The 17,500-nt window shown below is 33.9% G+C and overlaps 1 protein-coding gene across 1 annotated transcript in view; it reads left to right on the top strand.

The window, feature by feature from the left end:
* mertka (c-mer proto-oncogene tyrosine kinase a) overlaps positions 1-17,500 on the top strand; it is a 78,488-nt gene that overhangs the window by 459 nt on the left and 60,529 nt on the right. The window contains exons 2-3 of the mRNA XM_056471424.1: positions 12,270-12,624; positions 15,797-15,897. Of these exons, the coding sequence (XP_056327399.1) occupies positions 12,270-12,624; positions 15,797-15,897 (456 nt within the window). The remainder of the gene's footprint in view (positions 1-12,269; positions 12,625-15,796; positions 15,898-17,500) is intronic.

Genomic DNA, 17,500 nt, shown 5'->3' with positions numbered 1-17,500 from the left:
AAACATGGAGTTTTCTGTGTTTTGGTCTAATGTTATCTATTTTATCTGTCACACTTTACAATAAGGTTTCATCAGTTAATGTTAGTTAATGTGAGGAGATTTGTTTTGTGTAGTTAAACATGGAGTTTTCTGTGTTTTGGTCTAATGTTATCTATTTTATCTGTCACTTTACAATAAGATTTCATTAGTTAATATTAAGGAGAGGAGATTTGTTTTGTGTAGTTAAACATGGAGTTTGCTGTGTTTTGGTCTAATGTTATCTATTTTATCTGTCACACTTTACAATAAGGTTTCATCAGTTTATGTTAGTTAATGTGAGGAGATTTGTTTTGTGTAGCTAAAATGAGGTTTTGTTATTTTGGTCGAATGGAATCAATTTATCTTGGTCGGAAATACAATAAGGTTTTATTAGTTAATATTATTGTGAGGAGATTTGTGTGCTTAAAAACGAGATTTTGTTGTATTTTGGTCAAATGTTAACAATTTTATCTGTCACACTTTACAGTAAAGTTTCATTCGTTATAAGGAGAGATTTGTTTTGTGTAGCTAAAATGAGGTTTTGCTTTGTTTTTGTCAAATGTTATCAATTTTATCTGTCACAGTTTACAATAAGATTTTATTAGTTAATATTAAGGAGAGGAGATTTGTTTTGTGTCGCTAAAACGGGGTTTTGGTCAATTTGACTTAATTTATGGTCAATTTACTATAAGGTTTCTCTAGTTAATGTTAGTTAATGTATGGAGATTTGTTTTGTGTAGTTAAAAACGAGATTTTGCTTTGTTTTGGTCAAATTGAATCATTTTTGTCACATTCGACTATAAGACTTCATTAGTTAATATTAAGGAGAGGAGATTTGTTTTGCTGCGTTTTGGTCAATTTGACTTAATCTATGGTCAATTTACTGTAAGGTTTCTCTAGTTAATGTTAGTTAATGTATAGAGATTTGTTTTGTGTAGTTAAAAACTAGATTTTGCTTTGTTTTTGTCAAATTGAATCATTTTTGTCACATTTTACTATCAGGTTTCATTAGTTAATGTGAAGAGATCTGTTTCGTGTAGTTAAAATAGGGTTTGGTTGTATTTTGGTCAAATTGAGTCAAATTATGGTCACTTTACTATCAGGTTTCATTAGTTAATGTAAGTTAATGTGAGGAGATTTGTTTTGTGTAGTTAAACATGGAGTTTGCTGTGTTTTGGTCAAACTGAATTAGTTTATCTTGGTCACTTTACAATAAGGCTAATGTTAGTTAATGTGAGGAGATTTGTTTTGTGTAGGTAAACATGGAGTTTGCTGTGTTTTGGTCTAATATTATCTATTTTATTTGTCACAATTTACAATAAGGTTTCATTAGTTAATGTGAGGAGATTTGTTTTGTGTAGGTAAACATGGAGTTTGCTGTGTTTTGGTCTAATGTTATCTATTTTATCTGTCACTTTACAATAAGGTTTCATCAGTTTATGTTAGTTAATGTGAGGAGATTTGTTTTGTGTAGCTTAAATGAGGTTTTGATCAAATGGAATCAATTTATCTTGGTCTGACATTACAATAAGGTTTTATTAGTTAATATTATTGTGAGGAGATTTGTTTTGTGTGGTTAAAAACGAGATTTTGTCGTATTTTGGTCAAATGTTATCAATTTTATCTGTCACACTTTACAATAAGGTTTCATTAGTTTATATTAAGGAGAGGAGATTTGTTTTGTGTAGCTAAAATGGGGTTTTGCTGTGTTTTGGTCAAATGTTATCAATTTTATCTGTCACACTTTACAATAAGGTTTTATTAGTTAATGTTAGCTAATGTGAGGAGATTTGTTTTGTGTCAATAAAATGGGGTTTTGCTGCGTTTTGGTCAATTTGACTTGATCTATGGTCAATTTACTAAAAGGTTTCCCTAGTTAATGTTAATGTATGGAGATTTGTTTTGTGTAGTTAAAAACGAGATTTTGCTTTTTGTTTTTGTCAAATTGAATCATTTTTGTCACATTTGACTATAAGGTTTCATTAGTTAATGTGAAGAGATCTGTTTTGTGTAGTTAAAAATAGGGTTTGGTTGTATTTTGGTCAAAATGAGTCAATTTATGGTCACTTTACTATCAGGTTTAATTTGTTAATGTTAGTTAATGTAAGAAGATTTGTTTTGTGTAGTTAAACATGGGGTTTTGCTGTGTTTTGGTCTAATGTTATCTATTTTATCTGTCACACTTTACAATAAGGTTTCATCAGTTTATGTTAGTTATTGTGAGGAGATTTGTTTTGTGTGGTTAAAAAGGAGATTTTGTTGTATTTTGGTCAAATGTTATCAATTTTATCTGTCACACTTTACAATAAGATTTCATTCATTAATATTAAGGTCAATTTGACTTAATTTATGGTCAATTTACTATAAGGTTTCTCTAGTTAATGTTAGTTAATGTATGGAGATTTGTTTTGTGTAGTTAAAAACGAGATTTTGTTTTGTTTTTGTCAAATTGAATCATTTTGTCACACTTTACTATCAGGTTTCATTAGTTAATGTGAGGAGATTTGTTTGTGTAGTTAAACATGGGGTTTTGCTGTGTTTTGGTCTAATGTCATCTATTTTATCTGTCACACTTTACAATAAGGTTTCATCAGTTTATGTTAGTTATTGTGAGGAGATTTGTTTTGTGTAGCTTAAATGAGGTTTTGGTCAAATGGAATCAATTTATCTTGGTCTGACATTACAATAAAGTTTCATTATTTAATGTAATTGTGAGGAGATTTGTTTTGTGTAGCTAAAATGGGGTTTTGCTGTGTTTTGGTCAAATGTTATCAATTTTATCTGTCACACTTTACAATAAGGTTGTATTAGTTAATGTGAGGAGATTTGTTTTGTGTCAATAAAATGGGGTTTTGCTGTGCTTTGGTCAATTTGACTTAATCTATGGTCAATTTACTAAAAGGTTTCTCTAGTTAATGTTAATGTATGGAGATTTGTTTTGTGTAGTTAAAAACGAGATTTTGCTTTTTGTTTTTGTCAAATTGAATCATTTTTGTCACATTTTACTATCAGGTTTCATTAGTTAATGTGAAGAGATCTGTTTTGTGTAGTTAAAAATAGGGTTTGGTTGTATTTTGGTCAAATTGAGTCAAATTATGGTCACTTTACTATCAGGTTTCATTAGTTAATGTAAGTTAATGTGAGGAGATTTGTTTTGTGTAGTTAAACATGGAGTTTGCTGTGTTTTGGTCTAATGTTATCTATTTTATCTGTCACACTTTACTATAAGGTTTCATCAGTTTATGTTAGTTATTGTGAGGAGATTTGTTTTGTGTAGTTAAACATGGAGTTTGCTGTGTTTTGGTCTAATGTTATCTATTTTATTTGTCACACTTTAATTCAATTTAATTCAATTCACCTTTATTTGTACAGCGCTTATACAATGTAGATTGTGTCAAAGCAGCTTCACATAAAAGGTCACAGTAAATAGGAACAGTGTAGTTCAGTTTGTAGTGTTTAAGTTCAGTTCAGTTGAGCTCAGTTCAGTGTGGTTTAATAATCACTACTGAGAGTCCAAACACTGAAGAGCAAATCCAACGATGCGCAGCTCTATAGATCCTGAACCATGCAAGCCAGTGGCAACAGCGGAGAGGGAAAAAAAACTTCACTAAAGGCGGAAGTGAAGAAAAAAAAAAAACTTGAGAGAAACCAGACTCAGTTGGGCACGATCATTTTAATTTTAATTTTTACAATAAGGTTTCATCAGTTTATGTTAGTTATTGTGAGGAGATTTGTTTTGTGTAGCTTAAATGAGGTTTTGGTCAAATGGAATCAATTTATCTTGGTCTGACATTACAATAAAGTTTCATTATTTAATGTTATTGTGAGGAGATTTGTTTTGTGTGGTTAAAAACGAGATTTTGTCGTATTTTGGTCAAATGTTATCAATTTTATCTGTCACACTTTACAATAAGAAACACTTCCAGAAGAAACACTGTCTGCGCAGAGCACGCAGTATTCTTAAGGACACCTCTCCCCGGACAAAAACCAGCAGACTGAGGAACAGCTTTTTCCCCAGAGCTGTCTCCCTTTTGAACTCTGCCCCTCACTGACTCTTTTGCCCCCCCAATACACCCCCACACTCCTCTAACTTATACTCCTCACAATCACGGCACTATGTAACATTTGCACATTTAAAGTTTGCACATATTCATTGCACTGATTCATTTATTTGAACTGTACACACCCACTGCACATGAACATTTGTAATTGTTTATCTATCTGCCACTCCTGATTATTAATAGCATCCTGTACATATATTCATTTATTGTAAATCGCTGTTCATAGCTAATACAACCTGTATATAATGTTTATAGTACATCCATCTGTAAATATCACCATAGTTTTTCTATAACTGCACTTTATAACTTATACCTGTATCCTGCACTTGCTGCTATTGCACTGCTGGTTAGACCGAAACTGCATTTCGTTGCCTTGTACTTGTACATGTGTAATGACAATAAAGTTGAATCTAATCTAATATAATATAATCTAATAAGATTTCATTAGTTAATATTAAGGAGAGGAGATTTGTTTTGCTGCGTTTTGGTCAATTTGACTTAATCTATGGTCAATTTACTGTAAGGTTTCTCTAGTTAATGTTAGTTAATGTATGGAGATTTGTTTTGTGTAGTTAAAAACTAGATTTTGCTTTGTTTTTGTCAAATTGAATCATTTTTGTCACATTTTACTATCAGGTTTCATTAGTTAATGTGAAGAGATCTGTTTCGTGTGGTTAAAAATAGGGTTTGGTTGTATTTTGGTCAAATTGAGTCAATTTATGGTCACTTAACTATCAGGTTTCATTAGTTAATGTGAGGAGATTTGTTTTGTGTAGTTAAACATGGAGTTTTCTGTGTTTTGGTCTAATGTTATCTATTTTATCTGTCACTTTACAATAAGATTTCATTAGTTAAGATTAAGGAGAGGAGATTTGTTTTGCTGCGTTTTGGTCAATTTGACTTAATCTATGGTCAATTTACTGTAAGGTTTCTCTAGTTAATGTTAGTTAATGTATGGAGATTTGTTTTGTGTAGTTAAAAACGAGATTTTGCTTTGTTTTTGTCAAATTGAATCATTTTTGTCACATTTTACTATCAGGTTTCATTAGTTAATGTGAAGAGATCTGTTTCGTGTGGTTAAAAATAGGGTTTGGTTGTATTTTGGTCAAATTGAGTCAAATTATGGTCACTTTACTATCAGGTTTCATTAGTTAATGTAAGTTAATGTGAGGAGATTTGTTTTGTGTAGTTAAACATGGAGTTTGCTGTGTTTTGGTCTAATGTTGTCTATTTTATCTGTCACACTTTACAATAAGGTTTCATTAGTTTATGTTAGTTAATGTGAGGAGATTTGTTTGTGTAGTTAAACATGGAGTTTGCTGTGTTTTGGTCTAATATTATCTATTTTATCTGTCACTTTACAATAAGATTTCATTAGTTAATATTAAGGAGAGGAGATTTGTTTTGCTGCGTTTTGGTCAATTTGACTTAATCTATGGTCAATTTAATGTAAGGTTTCTCTAGTTAATGTTAGTTAATGTATGGAGATTTGTTTTGTGTAGTGAAAAACGAGTTTTTGTTTTGTTTTTGTCAAATTGAATAATTTTTGTCACATTTTACTATCAGGTTTCATTAGTTAATGTGAAGAGATCTGCTTTGTGTAGTTAAAAATGGGGTTTTGATGTATTTTGGTCAAATTTAGTCATTTTTTGGTCACTTTACTTTATGGTTACACTTTACAATAAGGTTTCACTGTTTAAAAACTGTACAAGTATAGTTCATTCTTGGCTCATGTTTGTAAATATATTAAGCATCATTAACTAATGAAACCTTATTGTAAAGTGACTATAAATTGATTCAATTTGAGTAAAACACAGCAAAACCTTGTTTTTAGCCATACACAAAACAGATCTCCTCACATTACCTAATGAATGAAACCTTATTGTAAAGTGTGACAGATAAAATTGATAACATTTGACCAAAAGATAGCACTTTCTCCTTTTTAACTATGCAAAACAAATATCCTGACATTAATATTAACTAATGAAACCTTATTGCAAAGTCTGACCAAGATAAATTGATTCAGTTTGACCTAAAACATAACAAAACCTCATTTTTAACTACGCAAAACTAATTACATCACATCAACATTAAACAGTGAAACCTTATTGTAAAGTGTAATAGAAATAAAATGATTACATTTGACCAAAACATAGCCAAACCTCATTTTTAACTACACGAAACTAATTACATCACATCAACATTAATCACAGTTCAACATTTATTAATGCCGTATTAAAATCCAAGTTTATGTTTGTCAATGTTAATGCACTGTGAGTTACCATGAGTAAACTAACTTTATATCGATTAACATTAATAAATATAAATAAATACTGTAATAAATGTATTGTTTATTGTTTATTCATCTTACTAAATACATTAACTAATACAAAGTTGTTGTTGTAAAGTGTTACCTTTATATATGCAATCAAAATATCAATAAAAATCTTTATACAGTATTTGTCAATCAAAACAACCTATTTTATTTGATATACTTATTTGTTTGACAGAACCCATAATTAAATATGTCAGAAAACTATTTATGAACTCGCATGATAATTAATATTATGATTACACCTTCAGATATCTCTACAAGCAACTTCTCCAACCGTTAGAATACCAAATGTTAGTGTAGAGGATTAAACCGTTGAAATAATCTGCCCTAGTTTCCTCAAGTTTTAAACTCTAAATAAGGTCACTCTCTTTCTCTTTTTTGAGATTTAACTCAATTATTCCTAATAATGTCATTATACAGTACTGTAAGTGGTATTTGAGGTATTCGTTAGAGGTTTTTCTGTAAAATGTCATAAAAATAAACCTTATAGACAAATTAGCGATATTAATAGGTCAATAAATTGAAACATTATAAGTACAAAAGTTCTGTCATTTTAGACATTTCAGGCTGGATCTCTTATAATGTGTCTGAATTTTCCGATACCTTTTCCCTTCCCGATACCGATTCTGATGGCTCCAGCCTCCAGGTATCGACTAATCGAGACCTGGGTGTGTTTCCCTTACATTTTTTCGATTACACACGTGTGGCCGTTAATGACATACTCTGATGTGAACAACAGCATGGATTGCATAACAATCTACTACTGAAAATGTTGTTTTGTTATTATTTACACTGTCTAAACCGTGTAAAACCGGTGTAAGCTGTTAAATCATAAGAATAAGCAGGGAAAAAGTGTAATATTTTGACAAACTAAGTTTAATAGGCTCTCTTCTGCTTCATTTGTTATAACATTTACCAGTCTTTAGTAACCTACTGTTTCACTACTTTTTACTTTACTTACTTCTGCTTTAGCTCTTTAATTAGTACTCGATGTGCCCCCCCCCCCCCCCCCCCCCCCCCCCCCCCCCCCCCCCCCCCCCCCCCGTTTCGACCTTTTTCCTAACAATGTGCTTTATGCACTAGGCGCTTTGTAAGAAATAGGCATAGGATGATATGCCTATGTGTATGTCTATACCTTTTCAAGGTATACCGTGGTTTTGGAGAAGTCAAGGTTTTAAAACCGCCAAAATTTTCTGCTTTACCGTTCAGGTATGTGTAAGATTTTTTTATTTACGTTTTTTTAGGACAACAGTATCTCCGGCAGAAAAGATGTCCAAAGATGCCATTTTAAATTGTAAAGATATCTGTATTTCTGAAACTAATAAACACAGCAGAAGTCTATGATTCATTTTCATTATTCAGCTTGACATGTTTACTGCTCCAAAAACTGTAAATGTTTCTCAAAATGAAATATATTGTGTGTTCAAAGGGGAAAAAGGTTTTGTTTTTTACCCAGACCTTAAAAAATTATTTTAGAGTAATCACAAAACAGTCAAACCGTGATATTTTTTCCAAGGTTATCATGCTGTCAGAATCTTATACCGGCTCATGCCTCGTTAGAAACACTTCAATGTTTCTATCCACTACATAAAACATATACCAGAGTAATTGGTAGTTCATTCCGCTGTGGCGGCTGCTGAAAAGCCGTGTGACTGACTTCTATGTTTGTTTGTGTAGCTAAGCTTTTGTTGATATATTTTATATGTTGTTCAATCTTCAAGTTGGCGGTTCATTCCGCTGTGGCGCCCCCAGATTAATAAAGGGACTAAGCTGAAAATAAAATGATTGAATGAATGAATCTTCTATAGCAATATTGTCCATATCAAAATTTAGTTTCTATAGCTATAACTTCTGTTTCTATAGCTGAAATGTATTTGTTTACTACTTATTATATCCCATATTTTAGATAGTTATTAATTTTATTTTTGTTTTGTTTTTTTAAGGTCACAGGCAGTTGTATAAGCATTTCATTGCATATCACGCTGTGTATGTGACGAATAAAATTTGAATAGGGAGGGAGAGTATGGTTCCTATAGCTAAATCATTCTAGAAAATAGCAACATTTAATTCTCTGTTGCTCTTAGTTCATGATTTAACTACAGAAGAGTCGAGCTTTAAATAAGAAAATCATCGAAATTACCTTTTTTTGAACGAGATGCTAATGGTCTAATCCAATTCAATGATCTATGCTAAGCTAAGCTAACAGTGCTCTGGCTAGACCCGGAAATTGGCTACATGGATTCAAAAAGGATAGAACTTAACTCTATTCTTTCTTTCTTTCTTTCTTTCTTTATTCTTTCTTTCTTTCTTTCTTTCTTTCTTTCTTTCTTTCTTTCTTTCTTTATTTCTTTCTTTCTTTCTTTTCTTTCTTTCTTTCTTTCTTTTTCCTTTCTTCCTTATTTGACAAAAAATAAGTGAATACACTTAATTCGTCAAGGATGTACACAATAATAAACAAAACTTATTTCCGTGGTGGTTCTTGATGTGAAGATTATACAGATTATACTCCTCCCGGTTACACTGTGACACTACATTATAAAAGTAAATACAAATACAATAACAATAAAACATACTGTAAAGTCCATCAACATACTATTCTGCTCATGACAAAATAGGTGTTTTATTACTTAAGCACTGATTAGCATTGAATTGTGAATCGGTTATATGAGTTCTGTTTGATCTAGTTCCCTGAATTCAGAGATTTACTGTCTTGTAGTAGTACATATGAAATTATGTCTCGATGAGAGCGGCTTGTGCTTCCTTTTGTAACAGATTATATCAGAGAAAGAATTTCCTTTTGCTCCTGGAGAACAGGAAGCTGCTTTTTTCCACTGCGGTACTGAGTCACTCCACTGAAAATATAGATCCAATAAACAAGTGTTTCCCTTACTGAAAATTAGCGCGGCTGGACCACCAACAGCATAACTTGATATGGTACTTAAAGGGGTAGTTCACGCAAAAATGAAAATTTGCTCACTGATTACTCACTCAAGTGGTTATAAACCTTAATAAGTTTCTTCTGTTGAACACTGAAGATAATAGTCTGAAAAATGTTGGAAACCTGTTACCATCGCATTGACTTAGAGAAAAAAAAATACTATGGAAGTCAATGGTTACAGATTTTCAGCATTTTTAAAAATATCTTCTGTGTTCAACAGAAGGAAGTGAGTAAAACAGGTTTATTACATTTATTTATTTTGTTTTATTCAGGTTTATTACACTTTTATTTCATTGTTATTTTTTTATTTACAAGGACATTACAAATAATACAAAATAAACATTACAAAAAATGAATAAATGATGACAGAATTTGTATTTTTGACTAAACTATCCTTTTTAAGGATTTTATTGATCAATTATTTTGACGTTTTTGAAGGTGCTGCATTTAGTTGATCAGACGGTGCATTCAAAACAGAATGATATATTTTCTATTTTTGAATAGAATTTAAGCTGTAATTTATGAAAGGTTATGGTTATTTTCTATTCTGTTGATATGCTGACTTAACAACATTTTAATTATTATTAATGCTGGAAATTACTGACACATTAGCTTTCCAGAATTTTAGATAAGTAAGCATAAAAAACGAGAAGAAAACATGCTTCAAAAATTCAGAAATTTACATTCAGCAGAGATTCATTAAACTTGCTTATCAAAACTATCTGACACTACACCTTTTTAGTGCCTCTAGCTTGCTTGGTTTGGGACTTGTAGAGCTGCGCATCGATAGATTTGCTCTTCAGTGTTTGGACTTTCAGCAGTGAAAATTAAACCACACTGAACTAAACTAAACTGAACTTCAACTCTGAAAACTGAACTGACACTGTTTCAATTCACTATAATCTTCTATGTGAAGCTGCTTTGGCACAATCTACATTGTAAAAGAGCTATAGAAATAAAGGTGAATTGAATAAAATTTTTACTTTACAATGAGTTTCAATTTAGATAAAATATTTAACAATATTTACTTTTGAACTGAGATTCAAAACAGATTGCAGTTTCTACAATGATAATGATAATAAGTACTGGTAAGAATCTGCAGCCATGGAAAAGAAAAACTAAAATATGTTCAATAAGTTATTATTGATAATCCTTGACTTTACAGGGTTTATAGAGGGTATGGATTTGAGTCAAATTATTCTGTAAAGGTCTGATAACATTTCTTCCAAATGTCAAATATAAATATTGTTATTTAGAACTTTTTGTACCTGTTGTGGTTGAAATTTCACTTGTGTTGTGGTGGATTGGGGATATAACACTTCTCAGTTTAAAATGTAGTTACTGTTTTGTCTAAAACGTAATATAAACATGTCAAAGAACATGCAGTTTTTTTAATGTAAAGTAAAAACAAAGTAAATGACAACATTTTTATTTGAACTGTTGAAGAAATGTCGTATATCCTAAAGTAAATAGTAAATCCAGTGAAACAAAGAGTTTTTTTAATAGCAGTATGCGTTGGTAATTGCAGGCATTCATTTTTGTAATTATTTATTGAGATATTAATTCAATTTCACCAGATGACTTAATCTATAATCTATTAAAATGAATTGGTTAGGATTCAGTATGGGATTGAATTATGAATAAAAGATAATAAACAAATCACAAGCATATTTAAATACAATATAGTAAAGATAAAACCAAAAGTTATTAATAAATAATATTAAATTATAAATATTATTAAATTAAATATTATTAAATATTCCAATATTTGTTTTGTTTTTAAAATTATTCACAATCTTTCTGCTCCATCGTTAAAAAAAAAATTAAAGTTCTAAATTAGAGAAAACATCGCGAGTGACACACTCTGAATGCATTGTCCCTAGATGTAATACCTCTTTTGGTCAATCCTCTTTTATTTATAAAGCCTCAAATCTATGGATTTCTCTCCCAACAGAAATAATTACATGTACAAATTCTAAGATGTTTTCACACCTGACTAGGAGGTGGTTTTTATCAAATCAAATTTGTACACACTGAGTGAGATGTTTTTGATTCGTCAGTGTTTTAGTTTATATGCGATTATGCTTGAATGTTTTAAATTGACTTTTTAATTAATTGGATATTATTGTTTTAATTTTAACCTGTCCAGGGACTGCAGGTGGAAATTAGCAATCCTGCTACAGCCTGGCACAATGCATCTTTCCTCTTTGAGGTTAATGTAAATTTTGTACATTGTCCCTGTTAAATAAATAAACTGTGCTTTATGGGTTTCTGGAGAGTCTAACAGTATTCAGGTACATAAATTGAATAATCAAATGTAAAATAACATTGTTTCATTCTATAAATTCCCTCTTTATTGAAGTTACAAATGGTCAAATTTCTTCTGACAGAATGCTTTAAACTCCTGAAATTCTCCTACATTCGCAGTCACATTAAAAGCATATGCACATAATAAACTTCCTCTTGAGGCGGCACGGTGGCTCAGTGGTAAGCACTGTTGCCTCACAGCAAAAAGATCCCAAGAAGATTGAGCCCCGGCTGGATTAGTTGGCATTTCTGTGTGGAGTTTGCATGTTCTTCTCATGTTGGCGTGGGTTTCCTCCGGATGCTCCGGTTTCGAATTGAAGAAGCTAAATTGGCAATAGTGTATGAGTGTGTGTGAATGTCAGACATATGCTGGAATAGTTGGCGTTTCATTCCGCTGTGGCGAGCCCTGATATATATAAAAGACTAAACCGAAGGAAAAATGAATGAATGAATGAACTTTCACTCCGTTGTGAATCCCTTATGTTTTGAGTCATCACATTTTAGTCCCATTATATGAACTCAACATTGCATTGATTATAGTGGGTGTGTTGAACCCATATTTGGTCCAGCCCTAGGTGATATTAACAAAAGCTGTGATTTCCTCCGACAGCTGTCGTCAGTATGAAGCATCCACTGGCTGTGGTCCATCATGGAGGTTCATCTCACTGGGCTCGACAGGGCCGTTCTTTCCGTCCCACACATGCAAGTGAACCACTGATGGTCCCGGCTCGAGCCCCCAGTGTGCATCTGTCCCAGGAGGAGATCCAGAGACTGCGTTTCAAGCCCACTGTGGGCACCATCCAGCGCTCAGAGGGGGCAGAGGTGCACTTCAACTGCTCCATCGACATCAATGACGTCAGCCAGGACCTCAATATACTGTGGTTCAGAAATGGCAAGGAAATCCATGACAGCATGCAGACCGCGATCTCCACTCAAGGCACGGTCAGCTTAAAGTCTACTATAAGGTAAGACGAGAAATGAACCCCTTAAAGGGCCACGAAGCCGCCCTGTTTCAGCAGGGTGTTTTCACACCTCTATTTTGGAAAAAGTCAGGACAGTGGATGTGTCCAGCTCTGTTTAGGTGGGAGTGTTGGGGGAGGGAAAGAGGCACGGGTTTGAATAAAAATGAGAGTTTCAGTTTGGACACACTCTCATATTCACAGAGGCATAACAAACACACAGACGCAGAGTAGAAAGACAGTGACTGTGTTTACATGGACATCAGTAATCCAATTATTTGCCAAATCAATAATTTGTTGACTGAAACTGCAGTTTGGCACTGTCATTCAGGAACATTTCATGCATGCCCCCCATGGAAAACGACATATTGGATGCGGAACTGCTGGAGAGTGTAGATTTAATGCAATGTTTGATACCACACGGCGAATGGGAGAAAAAAACCTGTTGCGTTTCTCTGTAACTTGGATGCACTCAGTAGGTAGCATCAGAAAGCCGTGTGTGTATAGACTATCCTGTCACAAAATGCTGTGAAAATTCTACACTACGGTAATAGTTTGATGAAGGTGTTTACATGTTTACACTTGGAGAGCAGGATATACAGCGGAGCTTTCAGTCCATAATATTGTAGTGATGTTAACATTCTGTAAACTTAGTATCTTAAAATCATTTTGACTTAGATATATCTTTAAAACTGTAAGAGTACTGCTGACGATATAAACTAACTTTGCCTCTGAATAAACAAACAAAGACCACTGATCACACACTTACCAAATCTGTAGAGACAGGACAATCAACACCAACTGGAGCCATGTCTTTTTTTATTCAGCAAATCCAGATTTCACCATTTCTAGATGAGAAAAGCTCTCGGGTAAAAAATGTTCCTTACAAATGTATTTCTGCTGCGTCTCGTGTGCACTGCGAAATGAAAACAAAACCTTTGTTGCAGCACATTTAAAAACGCAACACTGTCCACCCGTGTCTCTGAACAATTCTTGTTCTTCCACTTGTTTTGGCAACACAAGGTGGCGTCTCTCTCTGCTGTCTGAACACTGTACCAGGTAAAAACTCTTCAAACAAAGGCAACTCTTCAAAAAGACAAAAGTCTTCAAAGCTATCATGCATATTAATGAAGTTGCACTTCATTCACAATAGAGCGCTCTGATTGGTTTGAACCAAGTCTTTCTCATGAATTAATGCTGCACGCTCAGAGACGTCACGGTGTACTCACAGGTACAGATGTCCGCTCTCCACACTGGAATACTGCAAGGATCTAATTGTGATGCAGCTTCAAAAAGAACAAATTTGCTCAAAATAACTCAAAAACAACCAATTTTCACTTGTTAGTTTCTGGGAGAAATAACAAGTCGGGAGGTTGGCAGGAGATGAGTGTGAAATACGAGAGACTCTCTGGAAAAACGGGAGTTTGGCAGGTATGATTTAGCTACAAACATGTATCCGTTTTACCTCTGTAACGTTAAACATCCACAATCGTCATGTAATCGACTGTAATGTATCCGTATGGGTTAGCATTCAGTTAGTTTTACATTTGAAGTAATGGAGTATAGAGGTGACGCAGTGGTGCAGTAGGTAGTGCTGTCACCTCACAGCAAGAAGGTCGCTGGTTCGAGCCTCAGCTGGGTCAGTTGGCTTTTCTATGTGGAGTTTGCATGATCTCCCCGCATTCGCGTGGGTTTCCTCCGGGTGCTTCGGTTTCCCCCACAGTCCAAAGACATGCGGTACAGGTGAATTGGGTAAGCTAAATTGGGTAAGCTAAATTGTCCGTAGTGTATAAGTGTGAATGAGTGTGTATAGTTGTTTCCCAGAGATGGGTTGCGGCTGGAAGGGCATCCGCTGCATAAAACATGTGCTGGATAAGTTGGCAGTTCATTCTGCTGTGGCGATCCCAGATTAATAAAGGGACTAAGCCAAAAAGAAAATGAATGATTGAATAATGGAGTGTATTATGTACAGACATGCCATGTCTCTCTGAGGCACTGCCACCGCCCCCCACCGCCCCCTCCCCTACCTGTTTTACTACTCAGGCCAGCAGCACTTCAGAAAAACAGTCAAGACGGCTGCAATGCATTGTTGAGCACGCGTATTACTATTGCAGTCATTTTGTGAACCGCTTTACTCAGAATAAAGAAAATGCCGCTTCATTAATTCCCTTTTCTGCAGCGTATGTTTCATTATTTATTTATTTACAAAAGTGCGTTGTTTTCAGAATAGGTTTGTTCATGCTTTCAGTATATTTTCATTTATTTATTCAGCATAAACATACTCTTTATAAACACCTGAAGTGCGTTTTAATTTGCCCTATCCTTACTACAGTACAATGTCTTTACGATTGCATTTTTATGATGTGCTTAAAGTAGTCCGATTTACCTGCTATCTATTAGAAATGGAGACTTTACAGCCATCTTACAATGTACCATTTCCTATATACACTAGTATGAGATGCTGAAATGAAATGCTGATGATTTGACCACACGTTTTCTGGTGACGTGATGTGAAGCCGATCTGCCAATCACAACACTATAGGTTAGCTGACTAATCAGAGCCCTTTGAGGGCGGGCCTTATAGAAGGAACCAGGACACATGATGGTCATTTTCATGTTAGCTCAGTAGCTGTATAAAATGAAGGTATGTGAACAAATAACGGGATTTTTTTTACAAGTGAATCACGAACACACGTTGTTTTGCACCCCATAAACACAATCAAACCTTAAAAAAAACATTGTGGACCACCCCTTTAAGGAAATATAAGCCTGCTAAAAATGCTCCTTTTCAACAAACACTGAATATCTTCACTTTAAATAAAGAAAATTGTGAGAAATGTATGATAAATGGAATTTTAGCTAATTAATTACAATAATTAATAAAAATATATAAATAAAAAATCATAATAAATGCAAATACCTGCTCTTCTATGATTTTTTTTTTATTAAAAACTGCTATAATTGTATTAAAATGTCTAATCGATCTGTAATTACTCAACTGAATTTAGCACATTTATTGCATTTAAAACATTTATCAAAACTGTATTGTTCAGTCATCTTGCACCTTTTTTTCTTTGCAAAACTATGAAATCGTCATCTAATAGAGGTAAAAATGTCTGATTTTTGAGATGTTTAGTATCTGAACTGTTTTTAATTTACTCCCTGTGTCCTCTTTCAGCATTAAAAGTGTGCAGAGAGCAGATGCTGGAGAGTATCACTGCAGACTCAGTGTCAGTAACAAGTTCATCGAGTCAAACTCCATCAATCTGGTAGTAGAAGGTGAGTTGAGGTGAATTATGCACGCTCTCGCAGTCTTATGCATCCTTCTGCTGAATTATTGTGAAATTTTAATTCTCTTTCTAATATTTCCCAAGTGCTGTTTACTGGAGGAGACCTTATTCAGCTCAATTTGAAACATATTTGTTTTAATTATGAATTTTTAAATAACTAATTTCTTTTGTCTTTGTCATGATGACAGTACATTAGAGGTCTGCGCTGGACTCATTTTTTTGTTACGCTCCCGCCAGGTTTTATTCCACACCCGACTGCTCCCGCTGTATATTCAGCCTTTGTTCACCCGCTGCCCACTTAGAATAATTTCCTACCGACCCGACCGTTCCCGCTAAATTTAAATCTGATTTCCAAAATCTCACGTTTAAATTGTGTACTACCAAAAGAGTGAGATAACAGGTAAAATTATAGGTTGTGTAAGAATTGAAGGTTAAATGTCATTTTTGTGATGAGACAAGAGTGCCGCCTTAAACCAGAGGTTCCAGCCTTGTGACTGCTAAAGGGTAAAACTTTGAGGTATTATCACATCACGCAAAGTGTATTTTTTTCCATTTGCATATGTGACGCATGAAAAAGACTCCCATACATCAGACTTGCCTGATGTGGGTTTCTCAACAGTAAACTGACCATTTTCTAGTGCGAACTGAAGGAAAGCGCATTGTCATTTGCTCCCCCATGTTGGTAAAGCCCGCACTGAGGACTGTTATGCAGATGATGCACGCACAGACTGTGTAAATAAAAAGCACATGCAGAAAGCACTGGTCATGCATTCAACATGTGTTGTAGTCATGAGCACTGGCTGTACCGGGGCTCAATAAGAATGAGGAAATCACACATATGCTGTTCCGAAATAACGTCAGGATTCTGGGTCACTATATTATTAGCGTTCGAATTATACCAGAGTTACCGACCGCTACCATGTTTTATTCGGCAATTTATTCCCGCGGCTGTACTGCAGACCTCTACAGTACATCATATTTTACTAGATATTTAGATTTGTTTATTATTTTAAAATACTAGTATTGAGCTTAAAGTTCAACTTAAAGGCTTATCTAGGTTTAAATATGTTAACTAGACCTGTCAGGTTAATTAGGCAAGTATCTCCTTGAATGTGACCGAATGTTTAATTCCTCCTGATGACTTACATTTACATTTAGTCATTTAGCCATTTAGCAGACGCTTTTATCCAAAGCGACTTACAAATGAGGACAAGGAAGCAATTTACACAACTATAAGAGCAGCAGTGAACAAGTGCTATAGACAAGTTTCAGGTGTGTAAAGTCTAAGAAGCAAAGCATTAGTAATGTGTTTTTTTTGAGAGAGAGAGAGGGCACAGTTAGTGGTATAGCCAGAGAGGCAGTTACAGATTAGGAAGGAAAGTGGAGACTAAATAGTTGAGTTTTTAGTCGTTTCTTGAAGACAGCAAGTGACTCTGCTGTTCTGATGTAGTTAGGGAGTTCATTCCACCAACTGGGCAGATTGAATGCGAGAGTTCGGGAAAGTGATTTCTTCCCTCTTTGGGATGGAACCACGAGGCGACGTTCATTCACAGAACGCAAGTTTCTGGAGGGCACATATATTTGCAGAAGTG

The sequence above is a fragment of the Danio aesculapii genome, chromosome 13, assembly GCF_903798145.1.
Source record: "Danio aesculapii chromosome 13, fDanAes4.1, whole genome shotgun sequence".
Lineage (NCBI taxonomy): Eukaryota > Metazoa > Chordata > Actinopteri > Cypriniformes > Danionidae > Danio > Danio aesculapii.
This window is presented reverse-complemented; position numbering and strand designations above follow the sequence as displayed.